At 36.4% G+C, this 16,707-nt stretch overlaps 1 protein-coding gene across 15 annotated transcripts; it reads left to right on the top strand.

The window, feature by feature from the left end:
- Positions 1-8,762: 8,762 nt before the first annotated feature.
- Positions 8,763-12,923, top strand: LOC147482854 (membralin-like protein At1g60995). 15 transcript variants are annotated; one of them, XR_015206184.1, is made up of 13 exons: positions 8,763-8,805; positions 8,909-8,977; positions 9,101-9,177; positions 9,364-9,435; positions 9,586-9,657; positions 10,125-10,193; positions 10,303-10,374; positions 10,490-10,534; positions 10,637-10,701; positions 10,774-10,947; positions 11,482-11,598; positions 11,915-12,000; positions 12,212-12,923. XR_015206184.1 is itself a non-coding variant. In XM_086580694.1 (10 exons), the coding sequence occupies exons 5-9, from the start codon at positions 9,638-9,640 to the stop codon at positions 11,979-11,981; spliced, it is 345 nt and encodes a 114-aa protein (XP_086436820.1). In that variant the 5' UTR covers positions 8,763-8,805; positions 8,909-8,977; positions 9,101-9,177; positions 9,364-9,435; positions 9,586-9,637; the 3' UTR covers positions 11,982-12,000; positions 12,212-12,923. The 15 variants fall into 15 exon arrangements, 3 of the variants coding, with proteins under 3 accessions (XP_086436820.1, XP_086436819.1, XP_086436821.1); XR_015206183.1 differs by lacking the exon at positions 10,637-10,701; XR_015206182.1 differs by having other exon boundaries at positions 10,637-10,947.
- The last annotated feature ends 3,784 nt before the right edge of the window (positions 12,924-16,707 follow it).

Here is a 16,707-nt window from a genome sequence, read left to right as displayed (position 1 = left end):
CTCAGGGAAAACCTCGAGGTCCAGGCGCTTCAGCGCGGGGGGAACTCGTGTTTTGCCTTGGAAAGGCGCGGGTCGCGCTCAGCCAAAGAGTGGAGTTCCAAGCGCTTAGACGCGGGTCGCGCTCCAATTATGCCTACCCAGGGCGCGGGTCGCGCTACGTGTAATTTTTCGAGGAAAATTTTCAGTGTTGAAATGGACAACCACAGTGAGAATCAAACAAGGGTGGGTGGGTTATGGGACTTTGGAAAATTAACAATTCTAAAGAAAACAATTCTAAAGGCAACTAAGATGGCAGCATTGCCATTTGATAACCCGTAAAAACTCAATTAGAGTACTCTAACCTTATTCTTACGGTATCAATCATTTTTTTCCTACTCTCACATATATATATTCATGCAATATATCGAGTACGGAATCGTTCCACTCTTAACTCTCAAGACTTAAACAAATTCAATAGAACAAACACAAAGAACTATGGTGAGAGTAATATGTGATGTGAAATTTCTATACTATCATTCCCAACACAAGAACAATAATAACAAGTCATAATTTAATAACTAATTTAAACTTTATAAATCTAATTTAACAATAGTCTAAGAATCAAAATGAAGACAACCTAATTTATGAATTTAAAACAACTAAAACTAAATAAGAATTTAATCAATAACTAAATTGAAATGAAAACTAATACTTTATTACAAAACTAATAGTGATTCTAAATAATAATCTACTTTATTCTAATACTAATTAATTGAAGATAAGAACTAGATCTAAAACAAGCTATTCTAACTCATTAATGGAGTCTAACCTAATTTTCTAATCTAGATCTCGGTATCCTTAAGAGCTAAGTCTTCTCCATACAAATGGAGGAGACCAGATCCACTTTTTCGTGCATGGGCTGAAGAGCCATGTTTTGGGCCGGAAAATCGAGCCAAAAACCCAATTTCTTTAGTCCACAGAGGCCTTTTCAGCTAGATTTGCTTTCCATGGAATTTTCGCCCACTTTTGCTCCTCTGATTGGATCAAGGCTTGAACCATTGGAAATCTCTTTCCGATCCGGTCGGTTTGACATAAGGTAGGCCCAATTCCGAGGTCTGAGTCCAAAGATACGTCCTTTGGAATTTCTGCTGACTTTTGTGCGCTATTTCTGCCCGCGTTGACTTTGACTTTTCAGTTTTGACCGGGCTTTAAAAAGGTTTTTTCTCCTTGAATCTTGGCCTTTAATCACAGAACTTCTTAGCAACCAACCCTTGCTCCTTTATCTCGCAAAAGGGGCGCATTTCTGCACTTTTTTTTTTTTCTAAAGGTAATTGATTAATAAAGAATAAGGGTTACAAAAGTGGAAGTTACATATTAAGAACTGCTTAATGAAGGTTACATCATATGTGTACCTTTCCTAAAACATCAATGATCTAGTGGACAAAACGAAAATAAGTGGTGTAGTGATTCTCTAGATTCTTCATGAAGAGTGGTCTACTATCCCACCATTTTCTTTCACCTTGAGCCAAGTTAGCCCCATGTTTAGAGCAGCTATCGGCTCCAAGGTTAGTCTCTCTCCAAGTGGCTGTGACATTGATCCATGCTGCCTGCTCCACCATTTTCTACACATATTCGACTCTAATGCCTGAAATACATAAGAACATGATAACAGTACTAACTCTTACTTATTAATCACATAACTGGTCAAAAGCGATATTGTTAACGCGGTTAAAACTACAGTTTTGGGCTCTTATCAGTCACCATTTCCACCTATCCTGGAGAACCTCCACCTGAGACATAAAAGGAAATGAAATAATGAAATAACGTTGAAATAAAGACTCAAACTGTATTAATCTACATAACTGTAATTGGACGCCAACAAAACCAAAGGCTAACGACAGTGTAAGAGGACTACAACAACAACTTAACTGAGTACTGAACTTAATAATTCACCTATAGAATCACTCAAACTTTGACCTACAATTCACTGAAACTTTTAGACAACAAATTAAATGCACGGACAAATAGCTAAAAATTAAACACAATAACGACTTTGTATAACCTACCTAGTACACAGAAGATTTTCACTAATGGTTGTTTAGAAATTGAAGAAGAAGCTTCCCTTCTTCAATGAACTCTCTAACTTATTTTTCCTCTGAGGAGTACTGTGTGGTCGAAGAGTACAATTTTCAGAAAATGTGTATTTAATTTTTTTCAATATTTTTTGATTGTATGCTTTCGTTTAGGAGAGAGAGAGAAACTTTACATGCATTAAATGCATGGAAATGATGCAACTGGTGAAGGGTATTGATATTCACAAATTTATGTAAACTAACTATCTATGTGTAAACACAAATAATTAATCAACTAAACAAGTGCTTAAATTAATATTCCTACTATCAATTAATAAAGAAGTAATATAAAGAGTACGGATTCGTTCCTCTCCTAAACTACCAAGACATAAAACAAATTCAACTAATTTAAATCACAAAGAAACAATGGTGAGAGTAATATTATGCTGAGAGATTTCTATACTACGGATTCAAATAAATCTAAATTAACTAAACTAATAGAAATAGGGTTTTGATGGAAGAGAAAGTTATAGAGAAGAATAATCAATCCACTTAATAATTAATTTCAAACAAGAATAGAATTATTCATTGAAAAGATATCATCTTTAGGTTTTCACACAATAATCCAGCCTAAAGCATCAAACTTTATCATCCCTAGCAACAACCTACATCTATATAGTCATTATTACTAGCATGTAGGATTATTACAACCAAGTCTCTCGACTTAATTATAACAATCCCTAGTTTAATTTAATATATGCTTATTTCGGAAGTCATATAATAAACTAAGCTCATTGAAATATATACACAATTCAATAATTCTACTAAGCAATCTATTCCTCCTTAGGCTCCATAATCACTCCCTCTAATGGGGGGATTAGCCTAATATCATTGGATTAATTAAACTAAAATAATGAAAGGGAGACATAATGTAAAGAAGAAGTAATTGAATTGAATAAACTAAAGCTTTTATTAAACGGTTCTAATGGAGGCTACAAACAAAACTCATAAACTAAAACTAAAGCAAACTAAAAGGGAGAGAGAGATATTAATTAATTAACTAAGGGGTGACTGTGAGTTTAGGGTTTTTATTCTCTTATATAATGATACAAAATTGTGCATGGGTTTTAAGTTAGGTTATGGACCCATAAATCAAGTCCATAACCCAATTGGTTAAATCCAAGACTTCCAATTCTGGTGGTGTTACTATAGTGCATGTTTTCACCGACTTATACTACTCTGATCAAGTCAAGGCCAGGACCATTAGAAAGAGCTTTCTGAGTTGGTCATTTTAATATAAAATAGGCCCAAATCTAAGGCCTGAGTCCAAAGATATGGTCTTTTGAAGTTCTATTGACTTTTCTTCAACTCTCTAATCCGGTTTGACTTTTACTTAACAGTTTTAACTTGGACTTTTTAAAGGCTTTTTCTCCATTAAACTTGGGCTTTCTTCATGGAACTTCCATAGCAATCACTTAAGCTCTTTTTAGCGCCTAATTAGTAACGAATTGATATTTATTCAACTCTGAAGCTTGAAATACTCAAAAGCACGTAATTAGTGATAAACTTATATTATTAATAACATAATTGGCTAAATAGAAATACTATTAAAGGATTTAAACTACATTTTTGGGCTCTAATCAAACCACCCTCAAACAGCATTTTGCTTGTCCTCAAGCAAATATGTGAAATTAAAATAAGTAGCCAAAAATGTATTTTTAACTAGTCTCGTTTCGCTGAGTGCGATTGCATTTACCATATGCAATAAGGCCTTAAACCACTAGGAATTCCCTAGTAGACGAGTTATAGCATTGTGAGAGTTTTCTAGAGAAGGTACTCACAAACTTCATTTATACTACAACTACTAAGAAAAAAAAGTAATTATTCCCTAGTTTTATCTCAGAATCTATACATCTCACTAGTATTTAAACAATGATGATCATTATAAAACTTAAACTAATACATGGATAATAATCAAATCATCTTAAGATAAACAACTATATAATGAATTATGATATGAAATGCAGTGGCAGGTCTTTTCCTAAAACTTTTGGGTGGCATGCCTAAGTAGGTTCTCACAAGGAATGTGTCAAGACACATAACACTCTGATTTTTCCACTCAAGTTTGCTAATTCCAGTGTGCAGTTGGCACATATTTTCTCATAATCTCAATGACAACCTAAGAAAGTCGAGGTCGATCAAACATATCTACCACTTACTATCACACCAACCTATTCCTAATTGAGTTAGATGTCTTTATTAACTGATACGGGGCATAGGTATTGGTTAAAGAATTAAGGAAATAGATATTCAAAAAGACAAATCTGATAAAATAGGGTCTTCATATTATGTAACTAGAGAAAACCTTGTTCTTATTTTTCTTCTACACTTTGTTTCCATCCTTAGCCTTTTTTTATTTTGGCTTTTTGACTATTTTTATTCTTTTTTGGAGTTTTTCTTTTCTTTTCTTTTTCTTTTCTGAAGCAACTAACTAATTTTTTTTTATACAGGTTTTTCTCTTCTCTTTTCTTCACTCATCCTATTTCTCAGACTTATCCAGATAGGTAGGCTGATTTTATTTTTTATTTTGTTTTATTGGGTAAAGGATTTGTGGTTTGTGAAAAGGCTAATGAAAAGCTCAGTGGGGTGACTAACGGATAATAAATTCTATATAGGTGTGAATTTCTGGCTATATCGATCCAAAGAGGGCCTAAATTCTCACTTAGGATATGGTATGGTGATCAGGCAAGTGGATGTATGATTTCTCTACTCGAAATTTACTTCTCCCTTGTGTTATCACTCAGATATTTCACTCTTATGAGGCTTTTAGGCTAGATGCTCACAGGATATGCATTAAGTATTCTAACTTAGGTCTTAGAAAAATACTTCCAAGTACAATCAAAGATACTCATGCAAGATGTTCATGAAAAGATGCAATGACTATAACCTATATATTAATCTAAGTTTCAAAAATTAAATCCTAATTCAAGTACTACGTGAGATTTCTAAACTAATATAATCATGGAGAAGAGAATAATACCATTATCACTAAGTGCCTAGTATAAACAATACTTAAGTTTTTTAATATTTTATAAAGAAAAGTGCATAATTTACATCCTAAAAGTGCCTAATTTTTGCAAATATTTCTATCCCACCCCCAAACAATTGAAAGTTTTATCCTCAAAATGTAAAGAGATAAGAAAAGAATTTACCATAGAAACGTGGTAAAAATTAGCAGTACCTGTAACAGAAATATTATAAGGAAGATATGATAACATGAAACACAATTAAACTGTTATGTACGAACTAACATGGACTCTACTAGAGTAAACATGACAGGCAAAGGGTGGCAACAAGATTTGAAATGAAATACCAAATACGCCACCCCCAAACAAAATTTGGAAACTCTTTTTAAGATTGAAAAATTTTGTGGCCTATACTCCATAAAGGTGGTATGTTACAAAAAATTAAATGGGGCTTTTTATGTCAGATTCCCTAGACTTAATGTGATATATATGTATTAACATGCAATTTACCATATATCAATAATCTAAATAATTGTGGATCTTTCCATAAATAGTTAACACGGAACACACCATCAAACAGAATTAAGCACCAAGATTTCCTATGACGTGGCTTAGTGGAATGGGAATGAATTCTGATAGATCTAGAATGTAACCGAGCATGCACCTTCTTCTTCTTCCTCCTACAAAAGGGATGCCAAGTTAATGTGCGTGAGAAAATGGATGGTTTTGGAAAATACGTGGGATGTGGATAAGTTTTAGAATGATTAAATGGAAAAAATGAAAAAGTGTCAGGTGGCTTGTCTTTGGGTATTATTTTCGTATCAGGAGGGTTTAGAAAATCATGAAGCATAGGATAAGCAAGAAGGTCAAGTGCAAACTCAATGGTTCTTTGAAAAGGTGGAGGGCGAGGAACATTCGTGATGGAAGGTGAAAGAGTGACATGAGGATGTGAGATGGGTTAATGGTGCTCAACTAGTGTTCTTAGTTCTATATCATCAGAGGCCTTGAAATATGTAAGGTTTTTAGATCTAGATTTGATGAAGTTAGATTGAATGAATTGAGGATTTCGCTTTCATTAAAGTTAGTGGGTTTTTCGCAGGGATTAAAACCGTGGGGTCAAAATGGGTGGTCGATTAGAGCTTGGTGGTGGCCGGATTTGGTGGTGGTGGAGAACTGTTGGAGGAAGGAGATGACCGAATTTGGGCTTGGGCCTGGGTCGGTTTCTTTGGGCCTAAACCTTTTGTTTGGTTGGGCCAAAATTCTAATTTTATGTGGGCCGGATTCTATTTTTAGATGGGCCAGTTCTAATTTTTAAGTGGTTGGGCCTTAGCTAGTTTAGAGTGTTTTGTTTGGGCCCAATTTAATTAAGATTTGTGGACCAGTTTAATTTAAAGTTTTTGGGCCGGTTTCAGTTCAATTTTTGGACCGAACCATTTAACCAAGGGCCGGTTCTAATATTGCTTGGGGCCAGTCCATAAGACTTAAAATAGAGATCCAAAGGGGTCTTTCAACTTTTAGACTTTCGGGTTTTAAGGTTTGGCCTTGGCCAGTTGGGTCCGAACCATTACCTTAGCCATGACATGAACTTTGACCTTAGCCATGAACCATGGCAATGACTCTGAACCTGTTGAATATGGAAATGCCAGTTTGACTTTGACCATGACGTGTCGACGTTGACCGTTGACCATTGACGGTTGACTTTGACCGTTGACTTTGACCATGATATATTGACTTTGACTTCGACCATGATGCGTTGACTTTGACCATGACATGTTGACCTTGACTTTGACTGTTGACTGTTGACTTTGACCTTTGACCGTTGACTATGGAATGTTGACTTTTTCAGTTTTTCACACATTTGATTATATGGACAAATATAGTAATAAAATATTGTCGGAAATTGTATAACTTGGTTGGTCATTATCTAATTTAGATTTGACGTTAGTAGTGTGTAAAACATATATATATTGGGCTTTGATTGTGGACTGTGGACTGTCTAATTGTGCTACGTTTTATGTTGTATATTGTATGGACAAATCCAATGCTAAAATGCTGTGGAAGCTTGTATAATTTGGTTGTCATTATCTAAGAAAGATTTGACATTGATGTTGTGTATTTTTGACACGTGACGATATTGAGATGTTATGAGACATTATATTCCTAATACGCTATAATAAAAATGTTATGCGATACGTTTGGAGAAACGGTGATATTATATGATATGTTGGGATGTATATATTAAATGCAATATTTTTGGAGAAATAAAAATAAACGCTCCATTATTTTATTTATGAGATGCTAGTATAGTATTTGTGGATATTTGCCCACGGGATTGTGGCTTAGTGCAATAATATATTGGCACATGAAAGTATGAAAGTGGTTATGAGATATAATTGAGATATTTCTATATATTGTGGCTTTGTGTAATAATGTAATTGACCTGCACGTGATATAGTGGAATGATTATGAGTCATAGATGTATGACACTTGAATAAACTACGTAACGAAAATTCTAGAACCTAGCTACCACAACTCATGTGATTGGCCCTTCTGGCGTTTCAGTTAATCTGAATGGCCTTCGGGCGTAAATAATGTGATTGACCCTTCTGGCGTTTGATTAATATGAATGGCCTTCGGCGTAAAATAATGTGATTAGCCCTCCGGCGTTTGATAAAAGTGAATGGCCCTCCCGTATAAACCGAATAGTGGCTTGATTTTTCCGTTCGCAAAATAGAACGAGATGCGTAATATTTTATGCCGAATAGTGGCATTACTTACCTAATGGCTTCCGTGTGAGGATTTACCTGGTGTGTGGCATCCCGCTCAGGGTAGTTACGCACGGAGTGGTACATTATGTAAGGGGAGGCATGTGGATGTACATGTTCGGCGTTGGGTAGCGATTGTAGTAGCCAGGGAAACTAGGTAAGACATAGATACGACGTGATTTTTGGGACACACAAAGAAAGCCTTAATTAATATAATTATGGTAATATGTTGGTAAATGATATATCTCTAGATAGATGATTGTATATGTTTGGCTGGTTAGTAGTTTAGTTAGAACCTAAGGCGCCTTGTGGAGGAACTAAATGTCTTTTTATTATGCGTATGGTATGTTGTATTAGTTGTTGGAAGTTAAAGCCAAATGGAGGAACTACCGCTTTAGTTATTGAACTTAAGGATGTTGTATTAGTCGTTAAAAGTTAAAAGTAAAGGCTCGATGGAGGAACTAAGCGCCTTATAGATTGTGTAAATATATGTATAAGTATATGTTGTGTTTTAGAAATTACTCACACCAAAGATTTTATAATCTTGACCCGATTTGCATGTTGGCTTATCGGGTGTGTTAGATTAAATGAACACAATTGATAAGTCTTTGAGTTTAGTGTTGAAGAAGATTGGTTCTTTGCCGTGTGGTTTTGCGTTAAGCGTCGCATTTCAAGATAGATTTTGTTTTCCTTTGAGGTGATATAGATTTTTCGGTCTGCATAATGTTTTTGTATTTTCATTTGTAAATTTTTATAATGAAGAGGACACTTGTTTAAGTTTAAAAAATTTTATTGGTTTTTAATTATCCGCATATTTAAACTGTTTATGGGTTTTTGGAAGTTGAGAGTGTGTCACACCTCAGAGATCGAAGAGTCGGAAACAAATAATGTTTTTCCGAATTCTGTCGAAATTCGGGGTGTGACAGCATCCCTCAGAACATTGGGAATTGTACCGCCTTTCAGGTATTGTACGTATTTTGTCTTAACTGAGTTATGTTGTGACTTGTGAGGAAGTCTTCTACTCTTGAAAAGTTGGAGGAGTCTAAGTTCTTTCTTTCATTTGTAGGGACGTGTCCTACAACCAGCTGACGGGGAAAATTCCTTTCAACATTGGATTTCTGCAAGTGGCTACATTGTGAGTGAATGCTACTGTATTTTATTTTAGTTTGTTGTCTTTGGTAGTGTAATGTAATTTCTCAATGTCTAATAATAATGATTTAACTTATTCATCATCTTTTCCCCCCTTATTACATGAAAGATCTCTGCAAGGAAATCAGTTTACTGGGAATATTCCATCCGTGCAGTGATTGGTCTCATGTAGGCACTTGTTATACTGTAAGCATTCTTAATTTACTTTTGCTATAAATTTTTTATATGAAATATTAAGGAGTCCTTAATTTTTCCTCACGAGTGTGCAGTCACCATACTTGTATAATGTCATCCTTGAGTATCATCCTGCCATCCTCCAATAGCTCTGGTAGATTATTTGACTTTTGTCTCTCCTCTTTTGTTTCTATATAGTGATCTCAGCTACAACTTGTTAAGTGGACCAATTCCTCCTATACTCGGCAATTTAACTTATAATGAAAAATTGTAAGTGCTTTTGCTGTGGCTGGTTGTAGAATTTTTGCTTTGGTCAAATAGAAAGCATATGTGTTGACACTTTCAAGAGTTTCATTGCTTTTGTTCTTAAAGAACCTCCATAAATATATCTTAAGGAACCATTATTTTCTTCAATTCTAGGTATTTGCATGGTAACAAGCTTACAAGATCAATTCCTCCTGAGCTGGGGAACATGTCAAATCTCCACTATCTGTAAGGAAGCTTCTTCTCTACTCTTTGATAAATTTTCTTATTGATTGATGGTATTGTTGAGATTATGGTGAAGTAAGCTCTCATGCTTCCTTATTCTTGTTTTCCATGGGGACAGAACTCAAAAAGGCATAGTGCTATTAATTGACTAAACCTGCTGATTACCCAGGCTCCTGATTCTATTGACTGGCAATATTCTATTTGATCAAATTTCTCAAAATGTGGTCTTTTGGATGATTTGACATCAGAATTGTCCAATTGCATTAACTTTCATTGGAAAGTTAATTTTGCCTAATAGGTGGTCACTAGGAAATATGTTCAACCTCATGAATAGTTGTTGAATGCATGCAAGTGGGCATGAAGTTATACTGTGCTGAATTATGGATGATCATTGTTATTCTTAGACCTTTTGGGAAGAAAAATAGCATTATTTTACTATTTTTTGAGCTACTAAAGTTTTACATCCCCAGGGAGCTAAATGATAATCGAGGTGGACATATTCCACCTGAACTTGGGAAGCTTACAAATCTATTTGAACTGTAAGTGTCTTCTGACTAAATGTATTTTAGTACCAGCTTTAGTTTTCATTAATTTCAGTTTTTCCAAAGTTTTGTAAGTTGGTTTGTTGTGCCTTTTACGTGCATGCAGGAATGTTGCTAACAACAATCTCCAGGGTCCTATCCCGGATAACCTAAGCTCATGTACGAATCTCAATAATCTGTAAGCTTCTAACTATTTCCAGTGGGCTAGTTATTTGAATTAATTGTTGTCTCTATTTAATAATCTTATTGACCAACTAGGGTTTTTAAAATGTTGTTGTTGCCACTGGTTTCAGGTTCTCTTCGTCATCTTTTACTATGTGATCCAAATACTAATGGCAGTTAAGTTTATGTTTGATATACTCTAGCTTTATCTTTGAATTTGGGTTTATTCACCCAATTCAATAATTCTAGTAGCTTATTTACCTTTTTTATTCTTTCAGCTAATTTGTGGTGCTAAAGTTTGGTTTGGGTGTGTCTTTGCAGTTTATGCGTTACTGTTATTAAGGTTTTTTTTTTTTTTTTTTTTTTTTTCTGGAATAGAATTTGGTTAGTCTCATCCTGTTTTGGTTTGTTTCAGGTATATATATAGTTTTATTTCCTTCTGATGGTGTTGTTGTTCATATGTTTTGGTGATGTTCCTCTGGTCGAGATGTTTCTTATAATGCTATTGGTTTTCCTCATGCATGCTACCTTTATAATTATCAAACAAAAGAGTTCTACGATCTTAGTTACGCACATGATTCAACAGCAGGTTTGACACTATCTGAAGTTTTACCAGCTTGATAATATAGCATGTTAGGAAATTAATCAGATGTATCCTAGTTCATTGTGTATAGAATTTGGCTGTGTGTTATACTGAAAAAATTATTCAGACATATACATGAAAATATATGATAAATATGTGAACATTATGATTAGAACTGACTAGAATTGGAAGTCTCTACTATTGTTATTGACCTCCGATAGCTGGGACTGCTTAAAGGACGTTGACCCCCTTCTCTAAATACAGTTGTTTATTTTAACAACTGTGTATTGAACTGAAACCCCAAAATACTAATTGATGAATGTAGAAATTCTTAAACATGCTTCAACTGGAATGTGTTCTTTCATGAATACTTTGTTTGGGAAATTCTCTTTGGCTTTTGCTTAAGAAAGTAGTTTGTTTTCACACAAAACAGAATATAACTTTATGATACATGTGCTTAGTAAGAGAGTTTCTTGCTCTCTCTGGAGATGTCTGACAGGAGATTCTGATTTGATAGGTTTTATTCCCTTATCCATGCAGATTATCTAGTGACCAAGTGTGGTGTGCTTATTATGTCGCTGTTTATTTTCTTCACAACAACCATGTCAGTTTCGTTTACAGTGAGAGAGACACAGACTCGCATGCTCAAGTTCACAGGTTGGTTTGATATTATTCTCTTTTATAGAAGTATGTTGTAACTTGTGTTCACCTGGTATGACCTCTTGGGTTGCCTTATAAGTCACATGCTAGACTGTTAGAGTAATGACCTTACTATAAAACAAGTCTGGGTAATGAACCAATTAAGGCTATGTACCATCAGTTGTGAGGATCGATAAGCCATGTCCATCTTAACTAGTTATTAGGTGATCTCTGCAACATTATATCTCGATTATTAAGAGTTACTTGTGATATCAATTGGCCATTTCTTTTCTTTATAGATGTAAATAACTATTTTTGTTAACAACTAGTGCAGTGCAACTGGAACACCATGCTCGACATCGACTTCTAACTTTCCAGTTGATCTTTGTGCATGTCATTGAATCACTAGTTTTTATACCAGTAAGTTTTATGTAATCCTTTGGCTCACTTCTAGTGAAGTTTTTAGGTTCAGTAAATGTAGGGACATTTTAGCACTACTGAGATATTCTTCCATATTTCTTAGTTCCTCTTTACTCCATCTTCGCTCCACCCTTTCATTTTACTGTTTTACCCATTTACAGTGCTTTATGAAATTATGGAGTAATCTCATGATTGTGCATGGTTTCTGCAGATTATGATCGGTATCCTATTTTTCTTGTTCGAGTTTTATGATGATCAACTGCTTGCCTTCATGGTCGTGTGCTGACTAGCGAGAAGGCGAGTGGGCTAATAGTAGATCAGTGAGTAGGCAGCTGAAAGATAAAGTGGATGACTATGTGGGGAGGGCTACATTTACGGATGGTCGTAGGATGAGTCGTGTGAGGCTCACGGATGCGGCTTATAATCGAGCGCCGATTGGATACCAACATTGGCAAATGGGTGTAAATGTATTTATATGTTTCTTGGTAGTGGTGTTGCATCATGTCTGGTGGCCTATCTTAGTTGAATTCTTGCTTTCTTAGTTGTGTTCATTGGATTTTAATTTTGACATGACGAAACTATTATATTTTTGGTTTCACATTTTTTTCTGGGTGATCTAATGGATAACATCTTAATGTGCAGATAATCTTATGTCAAAAGAGAAGTGATATTATTTTTTGTGAAGAAATGGTGACAAGGAATTACAAGAGCCTTTCGATGAATCTAAATGCTATTGATCAATTTTTTTATTTTTTTGTGAAGATGGTTTCATTCGTAACTTACTTGAGGGATGTTTAGAATTGTGTTTGTTTAAGTTAATACTTTTATTAAGATGACTGTAGAAAAAAAAAATTATGAAAGGGGATGATACAACTCTCTTTTGTTTCTAATTGAGTAAATTGACTCATTTTTATTTATTGAAATTTTGTTGTTTATTACATATTATTAAATAATTGATATTCTAGTTGTTTTATTTTAGGTTTATTTGTTGAATGGTAATTGGATGGGAGGGGGACAGGTGAAAATTGTACAAATTGTACAAAATTGACGAACAATATTAGTAATAAAAATAGTCTCATATCTATTACTTCTAGCGACGATTAGAGCGTTGTTTAAAACACTCAAAATTCAAATATTTTAGAGCTTTGACGATGATAAAAACTTCGTTCAAACACCCAAAATTCAAATATTTTAGAATTTTGACGACGATAACAATGTCGCTAAAAACACTAAAAATTCACATATTTTAGACCTTTGACGACGATAAAAACGTTGCTAATAACACCAAATTTTCAAAATTTTAGACTAGTAGCGATGATCAAAACGTCTCCAATAATACTAAATTTTTCAAATTTTTTGGGCATTTACCGATGATAGAAACGTTGCTTAGTAAGGCCTCATTATCGACGATTTGGCAAATATCGCAAAACATTCACCTTTTGCGACGTTATTGTATTAAGAACACGAAAATAAATTAGCGACAAAATTAGGGCAATGGCGACAATTACCATCGTCGCTGAAGGTGCCACATCTAGCAACGTTAAAAAAGCGCAGCTCTATATAATTGCCGACTATATCACTAGCTACGATGTAGAAACACCAAAAATCGTCACTAAATATCATGGGCGACGTTTTATCAATATTCAGCGACGTTTATTTTTGTCGCTAAAGACCCCGTTTCTTGTAGTTATATGTAGCCTACCTCCAATGGCGTATGACTTGTCATATCCAGACGAGGTGGTTTGGTGGATACGTGATGTAATGCCAACGCCGGTAGATACCGGTCATGTTGTTGGTGGGGTGTCGAGAGCGCCAGGAAGTAGCGCATTCAGCAGTGACCCTCCTCGTGGTGCTCGAGTACCAAATGTGGCAAGGGAGGCAACGCCAGAGATGTATGGAAGGCCTCGCCGGAGACTGGCTACCCGACACATATCATATGTGCCACCAGTTTACTCATGGGAGCACACCGAAAGTGTGAGTTCCCGGGTTGCATCTAGTGTCCATTTGAACTCGGAGAATAATGCTAGAACTCCGCGTGGAAATAACTTTACCACAGGTAACTCATGTGTGTGCGAGCATTGCATTTTTGTGAACAGCTTACTTTGCGACACGGAAATAAAAAATGACTATAATTCTGCTTGCTAGGAACAGTGCCTAGTCCATCGCGAAGGAGAAATCTTATTGTCAGTAGTTCAGAGGATGAGGAGGAACCAGATGCCCCCAGTAGCTCAGAGGACAAGGAGGAACCAGATGCCCCCAAAAATGATCAAGGGAAGGGTGTGCAATTGGGAGAAACACCACCCCATACTGTTCCGGCTTTTGGGTCAGCTGCAACTAGTTCTAGTGATTCTGGGTTCCGTGTTAGGAGTGGTAGGCCTTCGAGAGTACCCTTAGATATAGTGCCTATTAGTAGTATGATACCGACCTTTGCAGCAGATAGTTCGCATGGATCTAATGGGAGTTCGGCGTCACATAGAAAGCGAACCCCTAATGTATCTGATACAGGAACGGAAGTACTTAATTCCGCGTCATCTAGATCTCATGGCCGCCGATCTGCCTATAGGCAATGTTCAAATCCTGATCATGCTCCCCGAGAGTCGTCGTCGGTGCTGCCATCGGAAGATATATGGAAGTGTTGACACGTTACAATGGGATTTAGACAAGGTAAACAACAACACTTGAGCTTATAACTTTATTAGTAAAGAAGCAAATTAACACGTTAATATTTATATGGACTGCAATACGGGTGTTAGCCACACGACGCTATGAGAGCCATCAGGAGGAGAATGCTCGCTTAGCCAGAGAAATTGCCACGCGAGACGCGGAGCTTGATGTGCTGAAGGAGGAGTTATCCCGATATCGTAACAGTGCTTGAATTGTTCCTATCATAGTTTAGATTTGGTGTTCATGTATGTTTGCATGAAGTAGCTTGTTTTAACTCGGCAGAGATAAAAACTCAGGCAATAAGTTGGATATGTTGAATGTGTAACCCTCCTTATAAAAGATTAGACAGTGGTCTACCATTGTCGCGACTATATCAATGCAACTAAGTCACTTGACGAACAAGCGTAGTTACATTGCAAAGATTCTCCAGTAGATGATCTTTGTGGAGACCAAAGGACAACCAGAAGTGCCTTATTAGTTTGATTAACCTGAGTGTAGCTTAGATTGCGCCACCAAGGGTAGACGCTTTATGTAACCTAAGCAATCGCACCCATACCAAAAATGATACATTATCATTCTTGGGTTTGCGTTGTCGAACGATGATACGAGATGTAAACCCCCTGCACCACGCAAGCCGAAACTAAAGTGCAAGATGGCCTTCGCCACCCGGGTTTAGTAAGTGTAAGAATAGAAACTGTTGCACATTGGAGGAAATTGTCACCGGCGAGTAGAGACATCAAGGAATCTGTCAGCAAATATAAACTATATTTCATCAAAAATATGCCCCCAAGTAGGCTTTGACACGTTAGAAAACTTATAGACTAAACACTTCGAACCGCATGGTATGGCAGGCATGAAGAAGAAAAATAAGTGAGTGGCATGAATGTCGATGATCGAATAAGACTTATTATGTAATGGGTATGTGAAAGTGTTGGCGTAATAATATAGTCTAAGATTTATGTTGTAGTAAATTGTGAGAAAATACTTAACAAATAAAAGTAGGATACTTATCTGAATGTCTGGAGGTAAGATTTGATTAGATTTGGTTGTAGCTTTCCCGTGACACAATATTATAGAAGTTTGACGTTTTGAACCAACTCCATAAGTTGTGAGTTGAGCATTAGATCTTCCTTAGATGACAACAAAAACATTCCCCATTAGTCTTATAAAACTTCTGACGCTGCTATTTTTGTTTTAATTTCGTAACCATTGTCGCGCATCTCACTCTCGTGATTGTAATTGAACTTGGTACTGGATTTTTTTTGGTATAATTCTGAACATCCAATCGGCCATACTGGAAGTTGGAACCAAATTGGCCTGGTATGATACTTTGGTATGTTCCCTACAAAGTAACGTAACCTGTCTTGTACATAAGACCCAATCGCCTGGCTTGCAATCTTGCACACAACTTCTTGTCCTAACTGCGCTCCATAGAGTCCTGGTAAGTGATGAGATTCTGCAGGGCTTCATCGTTGAGTTCCTTCACCATGGCTTCATCACGAGCCAAGATGTTGATATTCATCTCTGTAGAGGTACCTGGTTATACCGAGAGGAAGCCTCCATGAACGACAGACGCTCAAATCCCAAGGTTACACTAACTAGATCTAAGATGCGAGATAATGGGTATGGATGCACTAGGCAAGCTTTGTTTAGGTTGTGGAAGTCAATGCCACCCCTGAGCTTCTCAGCAGGACCATCCCCGATATGTATTATGGTAGCTCTTGCACTCCGCACAGCCTTGTGACGAAGGACACGGGAATTAGATCCCCGAGTCCCTAGTGGTTCCAGAGTGTGTGGAACAACTTCAGACCATCTGTTTCCCCCGCTCTGAGAAAAGGATCTACGACGGCTCGATTGCCCCACCTCTGCAGTGGTGCCTAGAACATTCTCCATGTTCTGTCGAGTCGCGACATGCCGATTGGCAACTTCTGCATCATTCATCGCAGTTTGTCCAGCCATGGTAACAAGGACGATCGAAAAATAAAGTCGAGGATATCACGCTCCGACGGAATACCACGTGTTTGTGGGTTCGATATTCCCCAC

The sequence above is a fragment of the Coptis chinensis genome, chromosome 8 (genome assembly GCF_015680905.1).
Source record: "Coptis chinensis isolate HL-2020 chromosome 8, ASM1568090v1, whole genome shotgun sequence".
NCBI classification, from domain to species: Eukaryota; Viridiplantae; Streptophyta; class Magnoliopsida; order Ranunculales; family Ranunculaceae; genus Coptis; species Coptis chinensis.
This window is presented reverse-complemented; position numbering and strand designations above follow the sequence as displayed.

What these genes read in the sequence shown, in the direction of transcription:
- LOC147482854 (XM_086580693.1), top strand. Translation starts at nt 9,638, where the DNA reads ATGTCAAATCTCCACTATCT. An exon ending in TCGCATGCTCAAGTTCACAG is followed by an intron (nt 11,599 to 11,909) that starts GTTGGTTTGATA and finishes GTTAACAACTAG; the next exon opens with TGCAGTGCAACTGGAACACC. An exon ending in AATCACTAGTTTTTATACCA is followed by an intron (nt 12,001 to 12,211) that starts GTAAGTTTTATG and finishes TGGTTTCTGCAG; the next exon opens with ATTATGATCGGTATCCTATT.